This window comes from Elephantulus edwardii, unplaced genomic scaffold, assembly GCF_000299155.1.
Source record: "Elephantulus edwardii isolate Elephantulus edwardi_28Jun2011 unplaced genomic scaffold, EleEdw1.0 scaffold00220, whole genome shotgun sequence".
NCBI lineage: Eukaryota > Metazoa > Chordata > Mammalia > Macroscelidea > Macroscelididae > Elephantulus > Elephantulus edwardii.
In genome coordinates, this window is record NW_006399970.1 from 2,687,247 (window position 1) to 2,705,228 (window position 17,982).

Genomic DNA, 17,982 nt, shown 5'->3' on the forward strand with positions numbered 1-17,982 from the left:
TTATAACAAACTACTTAATCTTAACCTGATACTGAGAAAAAGGTCTTATAATCCCTATTCTAAATATGAAAAAAATCATGACCTGGAAAGAAGCTATATAGCTAGCTACACAATAGCAGAGATTAGATATGAACAAGTTTCTGTGAAAACGCTCCAACTTGACCTGTTCCTTGTCCTTGAGTATCTACATACTTTTAAGTTGAGAGACAGACCTAATAATTCCTATGTTAAATTATGATTTTATACATATCTAGGCAATACAGTAATGTTCTAAAAATAGTTGTATCAAGTTAGTAGGATTGTTGGACAGATATAATTCTATTTGGGTTTTTTTCATATTTAGAAATTAATTCTAAAACTCTAAAGAAATATTAACTACCATTGCTGTCAAGGGAGCTCTTAGCAGCTTAGTGGCAAGGAAATGTGCTTTCAACCCAAAGGCACATGGTTCGAATCCTCTAGCTGCTCTGGTGTGAAAAAGATGGACAATTTCCTCCTGTACCCTAACCCTAACTGCTTCTGAAAACTCACTGGAGGGTCTGCTATGAGTGCGTCCTGACTCAACAGTACACAGCAACACTCTTTGCCACTATTTGGTTAAAAGTGCCCTAGCAATGTAATGAGTAACATATCAGGCTCTAATTTAAAAGTCAGCTGTTCGAATCCACCAGCTGCTTGATCAAGATAGGTAATTTTCTCCAGTGCAATGTACAACCTCAGGAAACCCACAGAGGGGTTATAATTACAATAAAGGGGAGCAGGAGTATGAATATGTTGTTGTTTGTTGTTATACACCATCGAGTCGCCTGTGACTCATAGCGACCCTATGTACAACAGCCCTAAACTCTGCTCTGTCCTGTGCCAATCGCACTGTCTCCAACACTCCCATCCCAATTATCCCAGTCACTGAATCAATCCACCTCATAGAGGGCCTTCCCCTCCTGCGCCGTCCCTCCACCCTCCCAAGCATGATGTCCTTCTCCAAGGACCGGTCTCTCCTCACAACATGTCCAAAGTATGTTAGACGGAGCCTCAGAATCCTTGCCTCCAAGGAGCCACCCGGTTTAACCCTTTCCAGGACGAATCTGTTTGTTTTCCTAGCAGTCTATGGTATTCTCAATACTCTTCTCCAGCACCACAGCTCAAAGACATCAATTCTCCTTCTATCCTCTTTGGTCATTGTCCAACTCTCTGATACATAACAAGTGATTGTGAAGACCATGGCCTGTATCAGATGCACCTTAGTCTCCAGAGAGACACCATTGCCCTTCAGTACTTTGGAGAGGTCCCTAACAGCAGACTTTCCCATGGCAATGAGCCTTTCAATTTCCTGGCTACTGGTGCCAAGAGTGTTGACTGTGGAGCCAAGCAAACTAAAGCTGTGTACAATCTCAATCTCTTCACCATCCATCCTGATGTTGCCAATCATGTTTAGGGAATAAATGTTTTGTTTACATAGTACATACATTAAATGGTTAAGTTCTGAAGTTCTTCATTCAAAGACACTACACAGTGAAAAGTATTCAAATATTTCAGACAACAATTTGCATTGAAATGATTTGTCACAAAACTACCATACATAAAATACCTACGACCCTCGAGTTTTTCTATAGTATAATTTGCTCAATATGGTTTTATGTCCCACAGAAAGTTTCAAATTCATCAAGTGGGAGAATTATTAGAATCAAAGAACTCCACCTGGGTTGTAACAGCATAAAGTATGGTTTCCCAAGAACTTTCTTATTAAGAAATTGGTGACACATTAAAATTTAATCAAATGCAAACCCCAAGCTCAGTACTTTGTTATAAAATCTATTGCCTTTCACCTTTTCATGGACTAAGGAGTTAAGTAAGAGACTGATTCTCAAAGGGGGAAAAAAACTGCAGTCAGAGTTAAAGGAGGGTGCATTGGAAAGTTAAGGGTCAGAGTCCCAGTTCAAAACCAGGTTGGCATGATCCTGAGCTTGTCCTCTGCACCACTCCATGCTTACCCCTCCAATCCCACACCCAGCCCCTGAAAAACTAGTTTTCTCTTTGGCTCCTCCTGCTCTTGTCCCAGCCTAACTTACTCCTAAAACAACAAAAAGCCATATTCTGGTTTCACTGCAAATCTTTCCAGTTATACAGTAATGTTCTTGGAAATTGATGAATGGATTTTAAAATTCCAATTACATACAACAGTGCACTCAAAACATCCTTACTAATTGCTTTCTGGAGCTGAAGCTGATCTATCAACATGCTCCCTAATCAATTTAGCCAATTAGCGCTTATGAAGTTTAATATTTTAAAAGCAAAGCTTTCTATTCAAATTAATAAATGGTTCACAATCACGTTGAGGGAGAAGCAGTGCTCTTTCTGAGACTCTAAGGTTACAAGTCAAGTCTTTCCTGTGTTCAATCTGATGAGCTGTTTTCCGTTAGGATAACAGGAGACACATCCAAATTTTGACATTATAAGAAAAATCTACCTCTAACCCTGACTTACACATATATTAAAGAAGTTTGGAGTGGATAAAATTGGAGAAATTAAAAAATATATTGCATCATTGCATGACAGCTCAAGATGAAAAACTGAAACACCCTTATTATTGTTGTTATATGTGCCATTGAGTTGTCTGCGACTCATAGTGACCCTATGTACAACAGCCCTAACCTCTGCTCTATCCTTATTATTATTGCCAATTTTATTGTCTCTGACAAACCTATCCTCATTATCTCAGTCACTGCATTAATCCATCTCATCCAGGGTCCTCTTCTCTTGTGCTTCCCCTCCACTCTCCCAAGCATGAGGTCCCTCTCCACAGACTGATCCCGCCTTACAACATGTCCAAAGTATGTCAAATGAAGCTTCAGAATCCTTGCCTCCAAGGAGCAGCCTGGTCTCACCCTTTTCAGGAAAAACCTGTTTGTTTTCCTGGCCGTCCGTGGTATATTCAATACTCTTCCCCAGTACCACAGCTCAAAAGCATCAATTCTCCTTCTATCAGTTCTACTCTTTGTCCAGCTTTCTGATGCATAGCAAGTAATTACAAAGACTATGGCCTGGATCAGGTGCACCTTAGTCTCCAGACTGATATTATTGCTCTACAGTATGTTGGCAAGGTCTCTGACAGAAGACTTTTCTAATGCAATTGGTCTTTTAATTTCCTGGCTGCTGGTACCAACAATGTTGATTGTGGAGGCAAGCAAACTAAAGCTATTAACAGTCTCAATCTCTTCACCATCTATCATGATGCTGTCAATTAGCCTAATGGTGAGAATCTTTGTTTTCTTGATGGTGAGAATCATTATTATCTTAATGTTGAGCTCCACTCAATATTGAAGGCTGTAGTCCTTGACTGCAGCAAGTACTTCAGTTCCTCCTCAGTTTCAGCAAGCAGAATTGTGTCCTCTGCATAACGTAGGTTGTAGATAAGTCTATCTCCAACCCTGATGCCACACTTCTCCTCACAGAGCCCAGCCTCCTGAACAATCTACTCTGCATATAGATTAAAAAGGTGTGGAGATAGGACATATCCCTGGCGTACACACCTTAACAAGCATTTAATCAAAGACAAACACTAAGAATATGGTGGCATATTAAAGAGACAAGAAAATAAGATTAAATTCAAATCATGTCCAACCCCTCCCAACAAAAAATATAACATATCCAGGTAAGTAATTTTTAAGTTAGTTTTATTTTTGGTAAATCAAAACTAGCAAAGATTCCACTATTTCTACTCTCTTTTAGTTGTTGTTTAAAAAGAGGAATATTAGGTGCTGTTGAGTCAAGTACAACTCATAACAACCCCACGAACAACAGATTATGAACACTATTCTGTGCCAACCTCACAATCTCTGACACACTTGAGCCCATTGCTACAGTCACTGTGTCAATCCACCTGGTTGAGGGCCTTCCTCTCTTTTGCCATCTCTCAACCCTTCCAAGCAAGATGTTCTTCTCCAAAGAAGCAATATGTCTCCTAATTTCCTGACTGCTAGTTCCAAGTGCACTGGTCATGGATCCAACTAAAATGAAATCACTGGCAGTCTTGATATTTTCTCCATCTATCATCATTTCTTTTAGTAGATGCTTGGAAAAGAAATCCTGTGATTCTAGAGCAGGGAAGGTAATTCTACACACTGGATCTGATATCAAACAGAAACAGATTGTCATGCTCCATTTGAATGTGCAGTGGATCCCATGATCCATGCCACAGTGGACTTCATTCTGAAAGGATAAGTCCTACAATTTGAGGACTGAGAAAAGGTGCTGGTAGAGAGGAGAAGCCCAAGTCACCCTTCTGTGCTGTAAGGGTACTGAAAACAACTGGAAAAACAGCTAGAAGATTCAAAGGAATCCTTGTAGCTCTAGTGGTGCAGCAGTCTGCAGGAAGTTGCCCTACTGACCCAAAGAGCACTTCTCTGACGGTTCAAATCCACCAGTGGCACCGTGGGAGGATGGCTGATCTCCTTTCAAGAGATTTCTAGCTTTGGAAAGTCAATGGAAGGTGAGCTATGAGTTGATTCTGACTTGATAGTAATGCGTCTGACCATTAGTGCTCTTCGGCAGGGAGAGTTTATATCCATTTCCAAATGCAAGTCTTTCAACCAGGACTCAAACTCCTCAAGAAAAGCTCAACTGTGTTTGGGTTGGTAAGCTGAAAAGAACACCAGGTATCAACAACTTCAGTTACATCGTTCAGTTTCCCTCTGTGAAATGTTAACATTGGCTCCCATGTGCTAGTCACAAAAGCCCACAAAGAAAATTCTCATTCATTCATTCGGTGATAATAAAATTCCAAGAATCTGTTCAACATTCCACTTGTGTAAAGAGAAAACCGCCGAGTAATTTTCTTTCACTACTGCCAGTAATTTATACATTCCCATAGAGATATTTACCTACTACTTTCAAGGTGGTTGTGACATTTGCTGATCCAAATGTATTATTGGCATAGCACATGAATACTCCAGAATCATTAACTCTTGTTGAGCTGATTGTCAACATTTCCTGACGTTCATAGGAGAACCCAACATTATGCCGGCTTGTACGGGTGACCTTTGCTTTTACCTGCTGGTTTTAGGAAGAGAGAGAGGAAAAAAAAATAGACATTACCATATAATTTATATTCCAGAACTTTCGTAGACAAATTAAAAATAGCAGCAATTAACTTCTCCATATTAGCATGCATTATACACTACTAAAGAATACTAACGCATCATGACAAGCCTGTCATTGGGACCATTCATAATGCAGGATTATGGTGAAAGTTAGTTATTATTAAAGACTGGCAGGAAAGAAAGGAAAAAAAACCCACATGAAAATGCATCCCTTAATAACTATGGCATATATAATTCCAAAGGGTGTATGTGCAATGTTGAATTTTAAAAAGTGCTAGATAAGAAATATTAGAGAATATTGACTTTTTGATTCCACACTATGAATCAGCATATGGTAACACTATGTTGTTTTAGACGTCAGTATTTTTCTATTCCATATTCCAATGACTCCCAGAAAACACATGGTTAACAACTATAATGTTCTACCTTATAAACAATTAATGTTTTCATTAATAAAAACAAAGCATTCCTTACATAGATGGCAAAGTCTAAGCAGAGCCACAACCAGCTTGCCAATTAATTGTACCATTAGCTAGCAGAACTTGAGCAAATGCTAACAGCAAGTCCGCAAAGTATCAGACATAAGAACAAGTTCTAAATTAGTTAAGCATGAACTGAGGGGGAAAAGTTGTGAATTTACCCTTCTGGTAACTCCACCCCACCGGTAAGACACGGGAAGGTTTCTTATCTCTTAAAAAAACATGATAATGTAACATGAACATACTAGCATAAAAAATACAGCAGCTTTCTAAAAAGATTAAAGTGAGCAGGAAATAACTTTTTTCTCCTTTCAATATTTTTGTAATGTGCACATATTCCTACTACGAGAGGCATGAGAAGAAGACAAAAAACAAAGAAGAGTAAACAGCATTGGATCCTGACATGGAGAGAGATCAAAGGTGAGAGGTTGCCCAGGCTGTGGTGAAGTTATTAGAGTTACATCACTCTGACAGGGTCATAAATCAGAGTCAGGCTAGAAAGCTACTTGGCAGCGTGTTCATACCCTCTGATCAACCCTGGCAAATTTATCCTGAGGAAACTACAGAGAGTAAACTCATAAGGGGTTTATTATGGTGGAAACTCAGAAATGACCCAAATGGAAAACAAATACATGTTCCAATAAAAAGCATGAACATGTGGAAAAAAAATTTAATTTTATATCACATTAAAAGTACAAATCAAAGGTACCTTAAAACTTCAACTATGTGGTAATGTGTGTGTGTGTGTGTGTGTGTGTGTGTGTGTGTGTGAACACATTGACCATTTGAAATGTCACTAACCTAAAACTGAATGGTATTTAAAAAAAAAAACAAAAGCTGAATGGTATTTTAAGTGTAAAATACTGACCATATTTGGAAGACTTAGCATGAAAACAATTTTGTTTTTTTATTATAATTTTCTTATTGTTGTTGTTGTGTAACAGCAAGTCAGAACCAACCCATAACTGGCCCTCCAGTGGGTTTTCAGAAACAGTTAATCATGTGGGAGGAGACTGCCCATCCTTCTTCCACGGAGCAGCTGGTGGCCTTGAACTGCAGACCTTGGAGACTGCAGCGCAGCTTCTTGCCAATAGGCCACCAGAGATCCTATTTGGGATATGTTTTGCATATGCACAGGAGGAGACTGCCCATCTTCCTCCACCCCAGTGGAGCTGGGGGGTTTGAACTGCATGCCTTCGAGATGGGCATGCATCTCTTTACCACAAGGCCACCAATAAACTATATTATTAATCTTCTCCATCTCTTCTCATTTTGCAATGGGCTTGTAAGAAACTGTAAGATGACATTTGAGAGGATAGGATTATTTGTGATTTCCCTCCTTTTCTAATGTCAATATAATTCTTTTAATTTTTAATTAAAATAGTCACATAAATTGAATTTAACGTTTTCCTATCTTTTTAATGTGACCATATTCTTAGTGCTTGACTTTGAGTAAATGTTTAGTGTGCAATACTGAAATTTTTCATCAAGAGCATTAATGAAATGATGCAAAGTTGAATGGTTGAAGAGTAAAGATAACCGTGTTTTGCCATTATAAAATCTTAAGCTAGTTTCTAGCCTGGGCGTTTCTATGTAAAAAGGTGTCAAGAGAAAGAGTATCTTGAAAGATCTTTTCAGTTTGAAATACTGTATAGATTGGAAACTACCATTTTCTAAGAAGTTCTTCTAACAATTGGCGGAAGTCTACCACTTAACTTTTTAAAATGTGCTGTTGAGACAGTGTTACAGCATAGTTTCACACTGGCTTTTTTTCTGTTGTTAAGTACAGTTGAGTTGCCTACAACTCAGAGCCTTAAAGAACAGATCTAAATCTTACCCTATCCTACTCCATCCATTCTTTGTGATCTTTGCCATGCTCAAGCCCACTGTCACAGCCATTGTGTCAAACCGTTTCCTTGAGGGTCTTTCTAGCTTTCTCTGAACCTCCACTTTGCCCAGCATTATGTCTTTTCCAAGAACGGGCCCCTCCTAATAACATGACTCAAATATATAAGACCAAGTTTCATGACCCTCGCCTCTAAGGAGCACTGTGGTTGCTTTCCCTCCAAGACAGATTTGTTGGTGCTTTTGGCAGTCCGTGGGATATTATTTTTTTCCTATGGTCCAGATAGGAAGCTCTGGTGGCCTATATCTTCTCTATAATCACAGAGTGATGATGGATATACCACTTATTCAATTCTAGACTTCAGTTTTATTTTTATTTGGAGAAACAAAGTTCTTATAAGAACCCAAGAAGTCACAATAGAGTCTACAGGAATATCTCAGTGCCAAAAAAGCATAATTTGGTCTAAATGATGCTCTATCAATCTCCAAGTACAAAGACCACTACTTACAATACTTCCATGGGTCTTTATTAAAAACGAGTGAAAAAAATTGGATTTATGAAAAGCAATTAAAGTCAGAAGCATCAGAGAAGCAAACAAGAGATTCTGCCAGTCTGAGATGCTCTTAGCTCAAAACAGTTGCAAAGACTCCATGTCACCTAAAACTTCATTGTGAGTCAAACGTACTCTAATTACTCAGACTCAAACACTACGTTTTGCAGTTTATAAAAAAGAATTTGATAGCATTAATCATGCTAACAATATTCCAAATAAAGCCAAAGTATATCAATAAAAGATTCATGGATGAGCCCTGGCATGGAGCCAAGAGCCCCATCTGCAAGTCACACATTACATATTGTCTGCTGCCCGTGATTTAGTTTTTCTTAACCCTTGGAAGTGCATGCTGGGATTTCCCCAAAGAGCTCCCAGCACTGAGGGCTTATCTACCAGCACCAGTGGATTAATTGGGAATGGCATGCTGGGCTCCTGGGAAAAAATGGTTGTGAACAAAACTGCCCAGAGCAATTTAATTTCTCATCTCAGAAAGGCTCATTTTCAAGTTATACAGAAGCCCTAATACCTATAGCGTCTAAATCATCTCTCAACTGAAATCAGAAATTATAGGAAGTCAATTAATGTGGGACTTGTTTTGTAAGAGTAGTCAAAAAGCCATATGTAAGTTATAGTTTTTATTAAATTATATGATATGAAATTAAAACGTGTTTCCCTGAAAATTTGGTTTGTAGGACAATGCATTCTTCTCATCAACGGCAGGCTTCATTTAGGAAGATATCATCCATCACAGGTCTACATGAATACCACCATAATGTCTTTGCATTATGTTAATCACCATGGTTACTTGTTCAGCATAGAATCCCTTAAACAGGCGTGAAACTGCCACAGTTGAGTGCCAAAATATGGCTCAAGGAGAAAAAGAAAGAAAACACAACATTGCTTTTCCTCCCAGTGGAGTGCACATATAAGAAAGTCAGTGATGCTAATTCACTAACTAGATGGCCAAGATTACATTTTTAAAATTTCTTAAAAATCCAGGAAATGGGAATTTCAGGTAAATCACTCATGAAATTAGACATTTTAAAGACTTTTGTATTTCTAAGTATTTTGACAAGTGGGGGCAGGGAAAGTAGCTAACATATATTTGACTTAAAGATATTACAAACCTGGTGTCAGGCATATATAGTCAACACTCAATCTGTACTTGCTAAATGAATCAGAACCTAAACATGTCCAAATGTTCCAGATTAAAGATTGGCATTTTATTAATAGCCACTAAAACAAATAATAAACCATCAGCAACTTACTCTCCGGTAACCAGTCTCACTAGAGGAAATCAGATTCGTACAAAACGAATCCCTCTCCCTTCCACCATCTCTCAAACTGCTTAATGGAAAAACCATTCTGCAGGGATAACTTCTTCAGAACATGGATCACTTTTTAAATATGGAAGGAAAAAAACCAATAGCCTTTTCCAATATTTTTAATAATCTAACCTCAACACTATCCAGAACCCCTGTAAGTTAAATTATGCATTTCATCATTCTGGTGTTATTTCTATTTGGGGAATACTGAATTTTAGGGTGGGTTTGTTGGGGTTTTTTTTAGGTTTTTATTTTTTATTTCCCTGCTAAAGTTGGGGAGCTCTGGTGGCCTAGTGACAAGAAGCTGTGCTGCAATCCTGAAGTCATGTGGTTTGAGGCCACGAGATGCTCTACAGGAGAAGGATAGGTGATCTACTCCCCTGTGATTAACCGCCTCCCTCTGAAAGCCCATTGAAGGGTCAGCTAGGGGTTGATTCCGGTTCTACAGTACACAACAACATAGTCAGTTAAGATTAAATAGTCAATGAATCCACTTTATAATCAACATTCACGGTAACAAAAGTCAAGAAATCAAAATATGTTGGGAAAAGCTGTGAGACCCCTTCAAAGTGCAAAAAGCAATGTCAGCGTGAAATCTAAGGTACATCTGGTATTTTCACTTGCTTACGGTGTATATGAAAAGAGAACAATGGGTAAGAATAACCAGAAAAGAACTGATGCCCCTGTATTGTAGTATGGGAGAAGAGTACTGAATATTCCATGAACTGTCAAAGGAATAAACAAGTCTGTCTCAGATATACAATCACTGTGCTCCTCAGAGGCAAGGATGATGAAACTTGGTCTCACCTATTTTGTACATGTTGCCAGGTGTGACCAGTGACTGGAGAAAGACTTTACGCTGAGAAAGGTGGAAGGTCAGTGAAAGTGAGGAAGTCCCTAAATAAGACGGATTGACCCAGTGACGATAGCAGTGAGTTCGAGCACGGCACAGGCCGTAAGGAATGCAGAGGATAGGGCCAAGTTCTGATTTGTGGTTCATAGAGTCATTACAAGTTATGGGTGACTTGATAGCATATAACAGTAACAGCAAGTCATTCAAATAAGCGGCATGAAATGACATGAGTCCAGTCTTCTCTTTAACTTTCTAAAAAATGCATTTACAAAATGAGGTTTGTTTCTATTAATGAAGATACATGCCCACATATGGTGCTGTCAAAGGAGAAAATACATTTCACCGTACTCTCAGGCAATTCCATCTCAGACTGACACATAAGCTGAGCTGTCCTTTTAAAAGATTTTTTTTAAAAAAAAATTTTATAGCCTCTCACAGAGGGTGAACTCACCTGTCCAGTTTCCCACATCCACTTTGACCACACAGAACTAGTCTCATCTTTGATTGTACACGTCACCACAAATTCTTCCCCTGCCCTAAGGAGGGAGCTAGCCTTGGATACAGAGACAATTGGCACCGTTTTGATGGCTAGAAGATAAAAGAAATGGCAGTCACTTACTATACTCCACTTTTCAAGTGTGTACAAGCTTACCTGGTCATCTTTTAAATAAAACAGCAAATATGGGAATAACATCTATTTGTACTTCTTGCATATCTAAAGACACCAGCAATTAAATTGTCTATCCTTCAAGTACATTCATTAACCTGAGTAGAAGATGTCTAATGTCTACTTTGCAATGGAAATGCTCCTGGACTTTCCTTTTTTAAAATGGGCAGAAATCCTGGCATGGCGACGTAAACTTTCATTTTTACTTCAAGACATTCTTAAGGTTTTATGAAAACTTCATAAACAACTAGTGATATTCTTTTAATCAAACAAGCAACTCTCAGTTGCATTGTGAGGGGGAAAAACATACTTGATGGTTGCTGAAAATTTCAGGTTTAAAATAACTAACTTGGATTAATTTCAGTGATCATAGTTTTCTCAAATAACCAACCTGTGGGTTTTCAACTTTCTCTCCAGCATGGTGGCTAGTGAATCCGAAAGGTCACAAAGTTTTGGTTAGCAGAGCAACTCCCTACCCACTAGGCCACCAGAACTCACTTTTTCAACAACTTTATAAAATCTGTGCTTAATAGCAGAATGCCAAGTGGGGATGAATTAAGTAGGTGTTCTCTGAAGTACAAAATATTTTGCATAATAATAATAACAAGGTCCACAGTCAGGTGGTACTTCCATCCTCATGCTACATAGAGTTTGAGAATGCATTAAAGTAAATTAGCTGAGGAGACAGGCAGCTCATGTATTAACAGCAAATCCAAGAGAGACGGATCTGTATGCTAATCTTTTCAGGGAGCATGAAGCTTCCCAATGGGTTTCTCTTGGAAGGAACATTTCTTATAAGACTTTGAGAGCCAGCAGATTTAAATTCGGCCCCCAGAGAAGTCCAAATGCCTATGCAGACATATCCACCTCGGCTACTGGCAGACAGGATCAAAGTCATGAAAGTTGTGGGTTTGGAATAGCAGCACAAAAAAAAAAAATTCACAAACAGCCAGCATTATTTTGAAACTGAGAGGTGGTAAGTTCTTGATTAAGGATCAGCTTCCTGATTTATTACATTAAGATGGACAGACAGCAAGGGAGAAGCCAGTTTAGAGTTGACTCCAGCCCAAAGGGACCCGTGTGTGCCAGAGCAGAGCTGAGCTCCACAGGGCTCTCAATGGTGGTATTTTGGCAGTAGCTTGCCAGGCCTTTCTTCTGCAGCACATCTGCATGAACTCAAATCTCCAACTTTTCAAGCTCTTTTAATCGTCTGATCGTGGATCCTTACTCAGGAACTGCACAAAGAGAGAAACTTTCCTCAAGTCAAGGGATTCTCCAATTCCCAGGAGAAAATAAGAAAAAAACTCATACCTGCTCTCACTTTGAGGATGAACTTTTCTGACAGCACCCGTTTGCCCTCCTGGTCTGCAGAGCAGCGCACACAGAGATGGTGGTAGGTGCGCTTCACATTTTGGATGGTGATGCCAGCTTGGGGATCAGTGACAAACATCAAGTCCTCGGGAAGAGGATTTCCCTGGCAGTCCCTCAGGGAGTAGTCCAACACCTGGGGGTCTGTCAGCGGGCAGCGCACCATCAAGTCACTCCCCTCTTTTCCATACAGAAGTTGCTCATTCACCAGGAAAAGCTTGTTCGGATCTGCGAATGTATAAAAAATTAGTCTGAATGGCTGGGCAGTGACACAGCACGCATGTCACAAACATTTAAGGCATGGCCTTTCATGACAACTCCCTGGTGGCCAGAAATGGTCACTGGCCTTTTCCTTTGTGAGAAAAAACAGATTGTGTCTAACAAAACGCTTTATCAGCTAGTAAACTTTATGTGGTAGGAATTAACCTTCAACCATTAAACATTTTATTCTGTTTTTTGGGTTGGTTTGGTGTTGGGCTGTTTTGTTTTTGTAACGGTTTACAAATTGTATTAGTTTGTCATACAATTTTTCATATTTGTTTTATATAATTATCAGATTTTTATCCTTTAAAACAAACACAGACACACAATACACATCCCAACACCAGCCCTCATAGAACCGACTTAATGTGGTTGGGTCAGAGCTAATTAATAGCTAACCCTCTGGAGGCTATAAATCACATGGGGAAGACACTGTTCGTCTTTCTCTCACAGAGTTGCTGGTGGATTTGAACCGCCACCTTTGGATTTAGCCTTACAGCTCCCTATAAGTTATGTCACAGATACTTCTATTATCACCATTTTACAGATGAAGGAAATCAAGTCTTGAAAAACCAAATCCCTCAAGTGTTGTGGCCATAAAAATGGCCGAGAGGGACTTAAACCCAGATCTGACTAGTTCACTCAACTTTGAGCTCTTAGCTCTTAAGATACTTCTGATTGTTTTGTTTTTAACAACAGGTCATCCTCAGTCAATCAGTTGAATCCTCTCAGGGACAGGGGAAGGCCTTCTCTCCTCCCAACCTCTTCCAGGTCGCTCAGAGTTCCCACACCCGTGCGTCTCTCAGCTCTCCAACAGAATCAAAAAAGGTATCAATAAGCCACTGAGGACATAAGACATTTGAGCCTCATGATGGTGGGGAAGACTCTCAACAAAATAGACAGACACAGTGACTCCAATGGTTGGGGTTTGGGTATGTCGTATATGATCAAGATGTACAGGATGATCGTTCAAATCCAACAGTGGTTCCTTGTGAGAAGAATGAGCAGTCTCTTCCCAAGTGATTAATAGCCTGGGAAAACTCTCTGATGGGTTAGCTGCAGGTCTGTTCTGAATCAATGGCAATGAATCAATCCTATCAAGGATCTAATCTTTTGAGTGGATCCTATCGAGGTTGATTTTGGAGTGGGGTGGTGTGTGTGTGTGTGTGTGTGTGTGTGTGTGTGTGTTAAGGATAAAATAAAATAATGTTCTAGAACAAAATGTTTATGAATGATTGTATGAAAAACCAGTATGATTTGGGCAGGTTCTGTGAGTTGCAGTCAATGGCACTTATTTATGAGTCAGCTGGCAAGTGAGATAGTTTGAAATGTGTAAAGACTCGCTTATGTGTTTCAGAAACGCTGTCATAATAAATACAGTAGTAATAATTAGGCCAGGAAAACAGGCAGAGAGTACTAGGAACCCCTCAAGAGTTTCTTAATGACAGAGTTGATCAGTGCATGCCACCCTATGCTGTGTGATAATAATGCAAATGAGGTAAAGCCTAAGAAAGTCAGAACCCATTAAAGATAGAAAGCTGTCAGAAACAGGAAACACAAATATTTTCCACCAAACCAAGTGATAAGATATTGCTGAGACAGCACACATAGCCAAAGATGCAAACTTGAGACACCTGGAAATACAGATGAAGTTCAAGCTCTCACAGGTTACACTGTATGTATGTATGTATGTATGTATGTATGTATGTATGTATGTATGTGGTTATGCCAAAAGATGACATTTAAAATCTAGTTTTGTGATGTTCTTTCCATCTGGAAATTGGGTGCTCCACAAAAATTCATTCAGCCTCAGGGAAATACACTTTATTACTGAATTTTGACTAATTTTTAGACTTTGACATGCAGCATCTCCCAGACTTCCTAACTCATCCTGAGGATAAATGACGTCATGATGACTGAACTGTGGTATAATTGGTCTATTTTCTTATTTACTCATCCACAGTGGATTTGTTTACCTCTCACACCAAAGTCCCACTTGTGTTCACTGTTATGACACAAAATCTTTTAATATCCAAAATCATCATGAGCAATAATCAAATATGTTGTTTTTGTTGTTGTGTGTCTTTGAGTAAGAACCAATTCATAGTTGAACCTCCAGCAAGTTTTCAGAGTCAGTTAAATCACATGGGAAGAGATTGCCCAACCTTCTCCCATGGAGCAGCTGGTGGATTCAAACTGCATGCCTTTACATTGCAGGGTAGTGTTTTACCACTAGGCCACCAGAGCTCCCTTAACTAAGTATGTTCTTGTTGTCATGTACCACAGAATCAGAACAGACCCACAGCTGACCCTCCAGAAGATTTTCAGAGGCTGTTAATCGCACCAGAGGAGACTGCCCATCCTTCTCCTGTGGAGCAGCTGGTGGATTTGAACTGCAAGCCTTCAGGACTGCAGTGCAGCTTCTTGTCACCAGGCATAGTTCTAAGTTATTCAGGATCATTTAATCCTAAGGGAAAAAGTGTGAGAGCTTTGCACCAGCGATTTTGTTAATTCAGCAGGTTCCCTCAGTTTTGCCATTGTCCATCTGTGCTATTAGAAAGCAGAATGAGTCTTCATTAAAAACAAAACAAAATAAAAAAAAATTCATTATTATCAAGCGTACTGTGACACACAGCCACCCTGCCTGAGAGTGTAGATCTCAGTGTTTTCAAGGTTAGAAATCAGTATAGAAGCAAACTGTCTTATTCTTCTCCCAAAAGGCAGCTAAGCTGGTAGGTTCAAACCTCCAACTTTCTCTTTAACCACTTTGCCACCGGAGTTTCCAGAATGTCCAGAGGGATTAAGATTGGCTCAACAATTGTGGAACCCTACCCAAAGCCCTAGCTGCCGCATGAGAGAAGGATGGGCAATCTTCTACTGTGTGATTTGTTGTTGTGGTGATGGTCGTGTGCTGTGGGGTCGGAACAGACCCATAGCTGACCCTCTGGCAGGTTTTCAGAGGCAGTTAATTGCATGGGAGATTTCCCATCCTTCTCCCATTTACTGCTTTTGAAAACCTGCTGGGGGGGTCAGCTATGGGTCAGTAGACTATACACACACCAATAACATCCCAGAGCCTAGGGACCTCTGGGAGCCTAGTCAATACAGAGCTACTAACTCAAAAGCATTGCCTTTCTGGAAGTTTGAACTCATCAATAGCCAGTTACCCAGGAGAAAGATGGGAAATCTTCTCCTGTGTGATTCATAATCGCTGGTAGGTCAGATCTTAGTCCGTTCCAATTCAGCAGTAAAGAGTTTGAGAGATTTTTTTGAGAGATTTTTAACCTAGAAACCTAAGCAGTGACTTGGCATTGTATATTTCTTTCCAGCTAGCTACCTCAAAAAAGGACAACTATTGATTAACTGATATAGACCATGGTCTTTGCAATCACTTGCTATGCATCAGAGAGCTGGACAATGATTAGGGAGGATAGAGGAGAATTGCTACCTTTGAGCTGTGGTGTTGGAGAAGAGTACCATGGACTGCTAAGAAAATGAACAGGTTCATGCTGTAAAGGGTTACTAGGCTGCTCCTTGGAGGCAAGGATTCTGAGGCTTCATCTGACATACTTTGGACATGTTGCAAGGAGAGACCGATCCTTGGAGAAGGATGTCATGCTTGGGAGGGTGGAGGGACAGCGCAAGAGGGGAAGACCCTCTGTGAGGTAGACTGGGGTAGGTGTGTCGGAGACAGTGCGATTGGCACAGGGCAGAGCAGGGTTTAGGGCTGTTGTACATAGGGTCACTATGAGTCACAGGCAACTCGGCACATAACAACAACAACAACATTGATAAACAAAGCAGAGATAAGCCAACTTCATGGCTAAAACGTGTATGTGCATTGTGTAGCATGCTAAAGGCTATACAGTTCTTTCTCTACCTTCAATTACGTAAGGTAGGCCAGGGTAAGTAATCTCATCTGAATGTTGTGATGATAAAACTGAAACTGAGGTTGCCTGGTAAATCTCCTATTGAGGATCAATTTACCCATTGTCCTTCCATAAATACCCTCGGGAGGTCCCAATTCCATTGCACTAGCAGCACGAGTCTAGGTTCAAAATCAGGGCTAGACTGGGGGATGCTCTCTATTCTCTTGTGATGGGAATTTGTCTTCTATATAGTTAGTATTTCCAATTCAACAAAGATACTATAAGATACCTACCCTTTCAAAGATATTACATGCACAAACGTACTATTACAGGTAAGAGGTATTAAAAGAGATCTCTTTTTTCCCCCTTTGTTTCTACAAGGTCACAATCTTTGACATGAATGGACTGATATTTATTAAGAACATGGTCAAAGGACCTGGGATGCTTAGCTGACCCAGCGATTTTTCTAGAATTTACTCCCTACAAGTGGGTCAAATCTTTGGAAGTACTGGTCTCTTCAGGCTGTTAGAGAATCATTTGGGTCCCTCAAGCATTTTCACTTAAGTGGGAGTATCTACTATCTCAAGGCATTAAAAGGTAATATTCCCAGAGGGCCTCATTTATTTTTAGGGTTTGCTCTGAACACCAGGACAAATGGGCTAAACACATTGTAATCTTATTAGGAAGAGTATCACAGACTTACAGACCTTCAGCTAGGAGTCATACCTAATGCCACCATAAACCTAAAAATGGGGGAAATGAACAAAGAACAATTTCTCTCAAGGTTCTCAGACCCAATTGGGGATATTTTGTCTCTGTTTCAGTCATCTATGGGATATCCAAAACTAAGAACTGAAAATTAAGTTCTCTGAAAACACTGTGTCAAAGAAAGTCAAGCATTTACCTCTAACATAAACATAAATGGAACTGCTTAAGCCGCCTTCATTGGTGCACGTGTATCGGCCTGTGTTGCTGGCCACAGCTTTGTCGGTGACCCATTCGGCATGCTTTTTCTCACTCACTCGATCCAGGAACTCAAAAGTCCATTTAGCAAAGGCTGGATCTGTGCACAGCAGCCTAATCGTGTCGCCGGCACTGACAATTAACTGTGATTCCGCTGGCTCGATGGATGGTGGAGACACTGCCTCTGGACTCCCAGATGGCTGAGGAGAGCCTGCCAAGAAAAATGAGAACCGTATTGAGCATGATCTTCTTGGCGAAACAAAGCATTTCTTCCAATATTGATTTCCATCGTCTGTGCTCTCTACCATAAAAATAGGACAAAGCTGCCCTACTATTTATGGCTAGAGAGTAAGTTCAGCCTAAAGCCTTTTTAAAATTCATCTAGAAAATTAGGACTTGTTCATAACTCAAAGCCAAGACTTGGTGGATGTCATGGCCTTTGCTGGGTTAAAAACATGCAACTGGGTCAAGTTTCCATTCTGAATATGGGCCATCGCCATGGCAGTGACATGCTGAAACCAGGCTGAGGAACAAAATCTTACATTATAATTTTTTTTTTTTTAAAAAAAAAGCAAACCCCTCTGTTGGAACAATGTGCTTTGACGTAGTTTGTGGATTTTTATTTTTCTTTCATTTCTGTGAATATGGTTATTCCTATGTAGTTCTCCTCACACAGCCAACAACAAACAACTTATTGCC

At 39.9% G+C, this 17,982-nt stretch overlaps 1 protein-coding gene across 1 annotated transcript in view; it reads right to left on the bottom strand.

The window, feature by feature from the left end:
* Nucleotides 1-17,982, bottom strand: part of LOC102856808 (mast/stem cell growth factor receptor Kit-like) — a 128,203-nt gene that overhangs the window by 55,886 nt on the left and 54,335 nt on the right. Inside the window, exons 2-5 of the mRNA XM_006898087.1 lie at nucleotides 17,225-17,494; nucleotides 12,134-12,418; nucleotides 10,607-10,743; nucleotides 4,881-5,052 (exon numbers count right to left, since the gene is read on the bottom strand). Coding sequence (XP_006898149.1) covers nucleotides 4,881-5,052; nucleotides 10,607-10,743; nucleotides 12,134-12,418; nucleotides 17,225-17,494 — 864 coding nt within the window. The remainder of the gene's footprint in view (nucleotides 1-4,880; nucleotides 5,053-10,606; nucleotides 10,744-12,133; nucleotides 12,419-17,224; nucleotides 17,495-17,982) is intronic.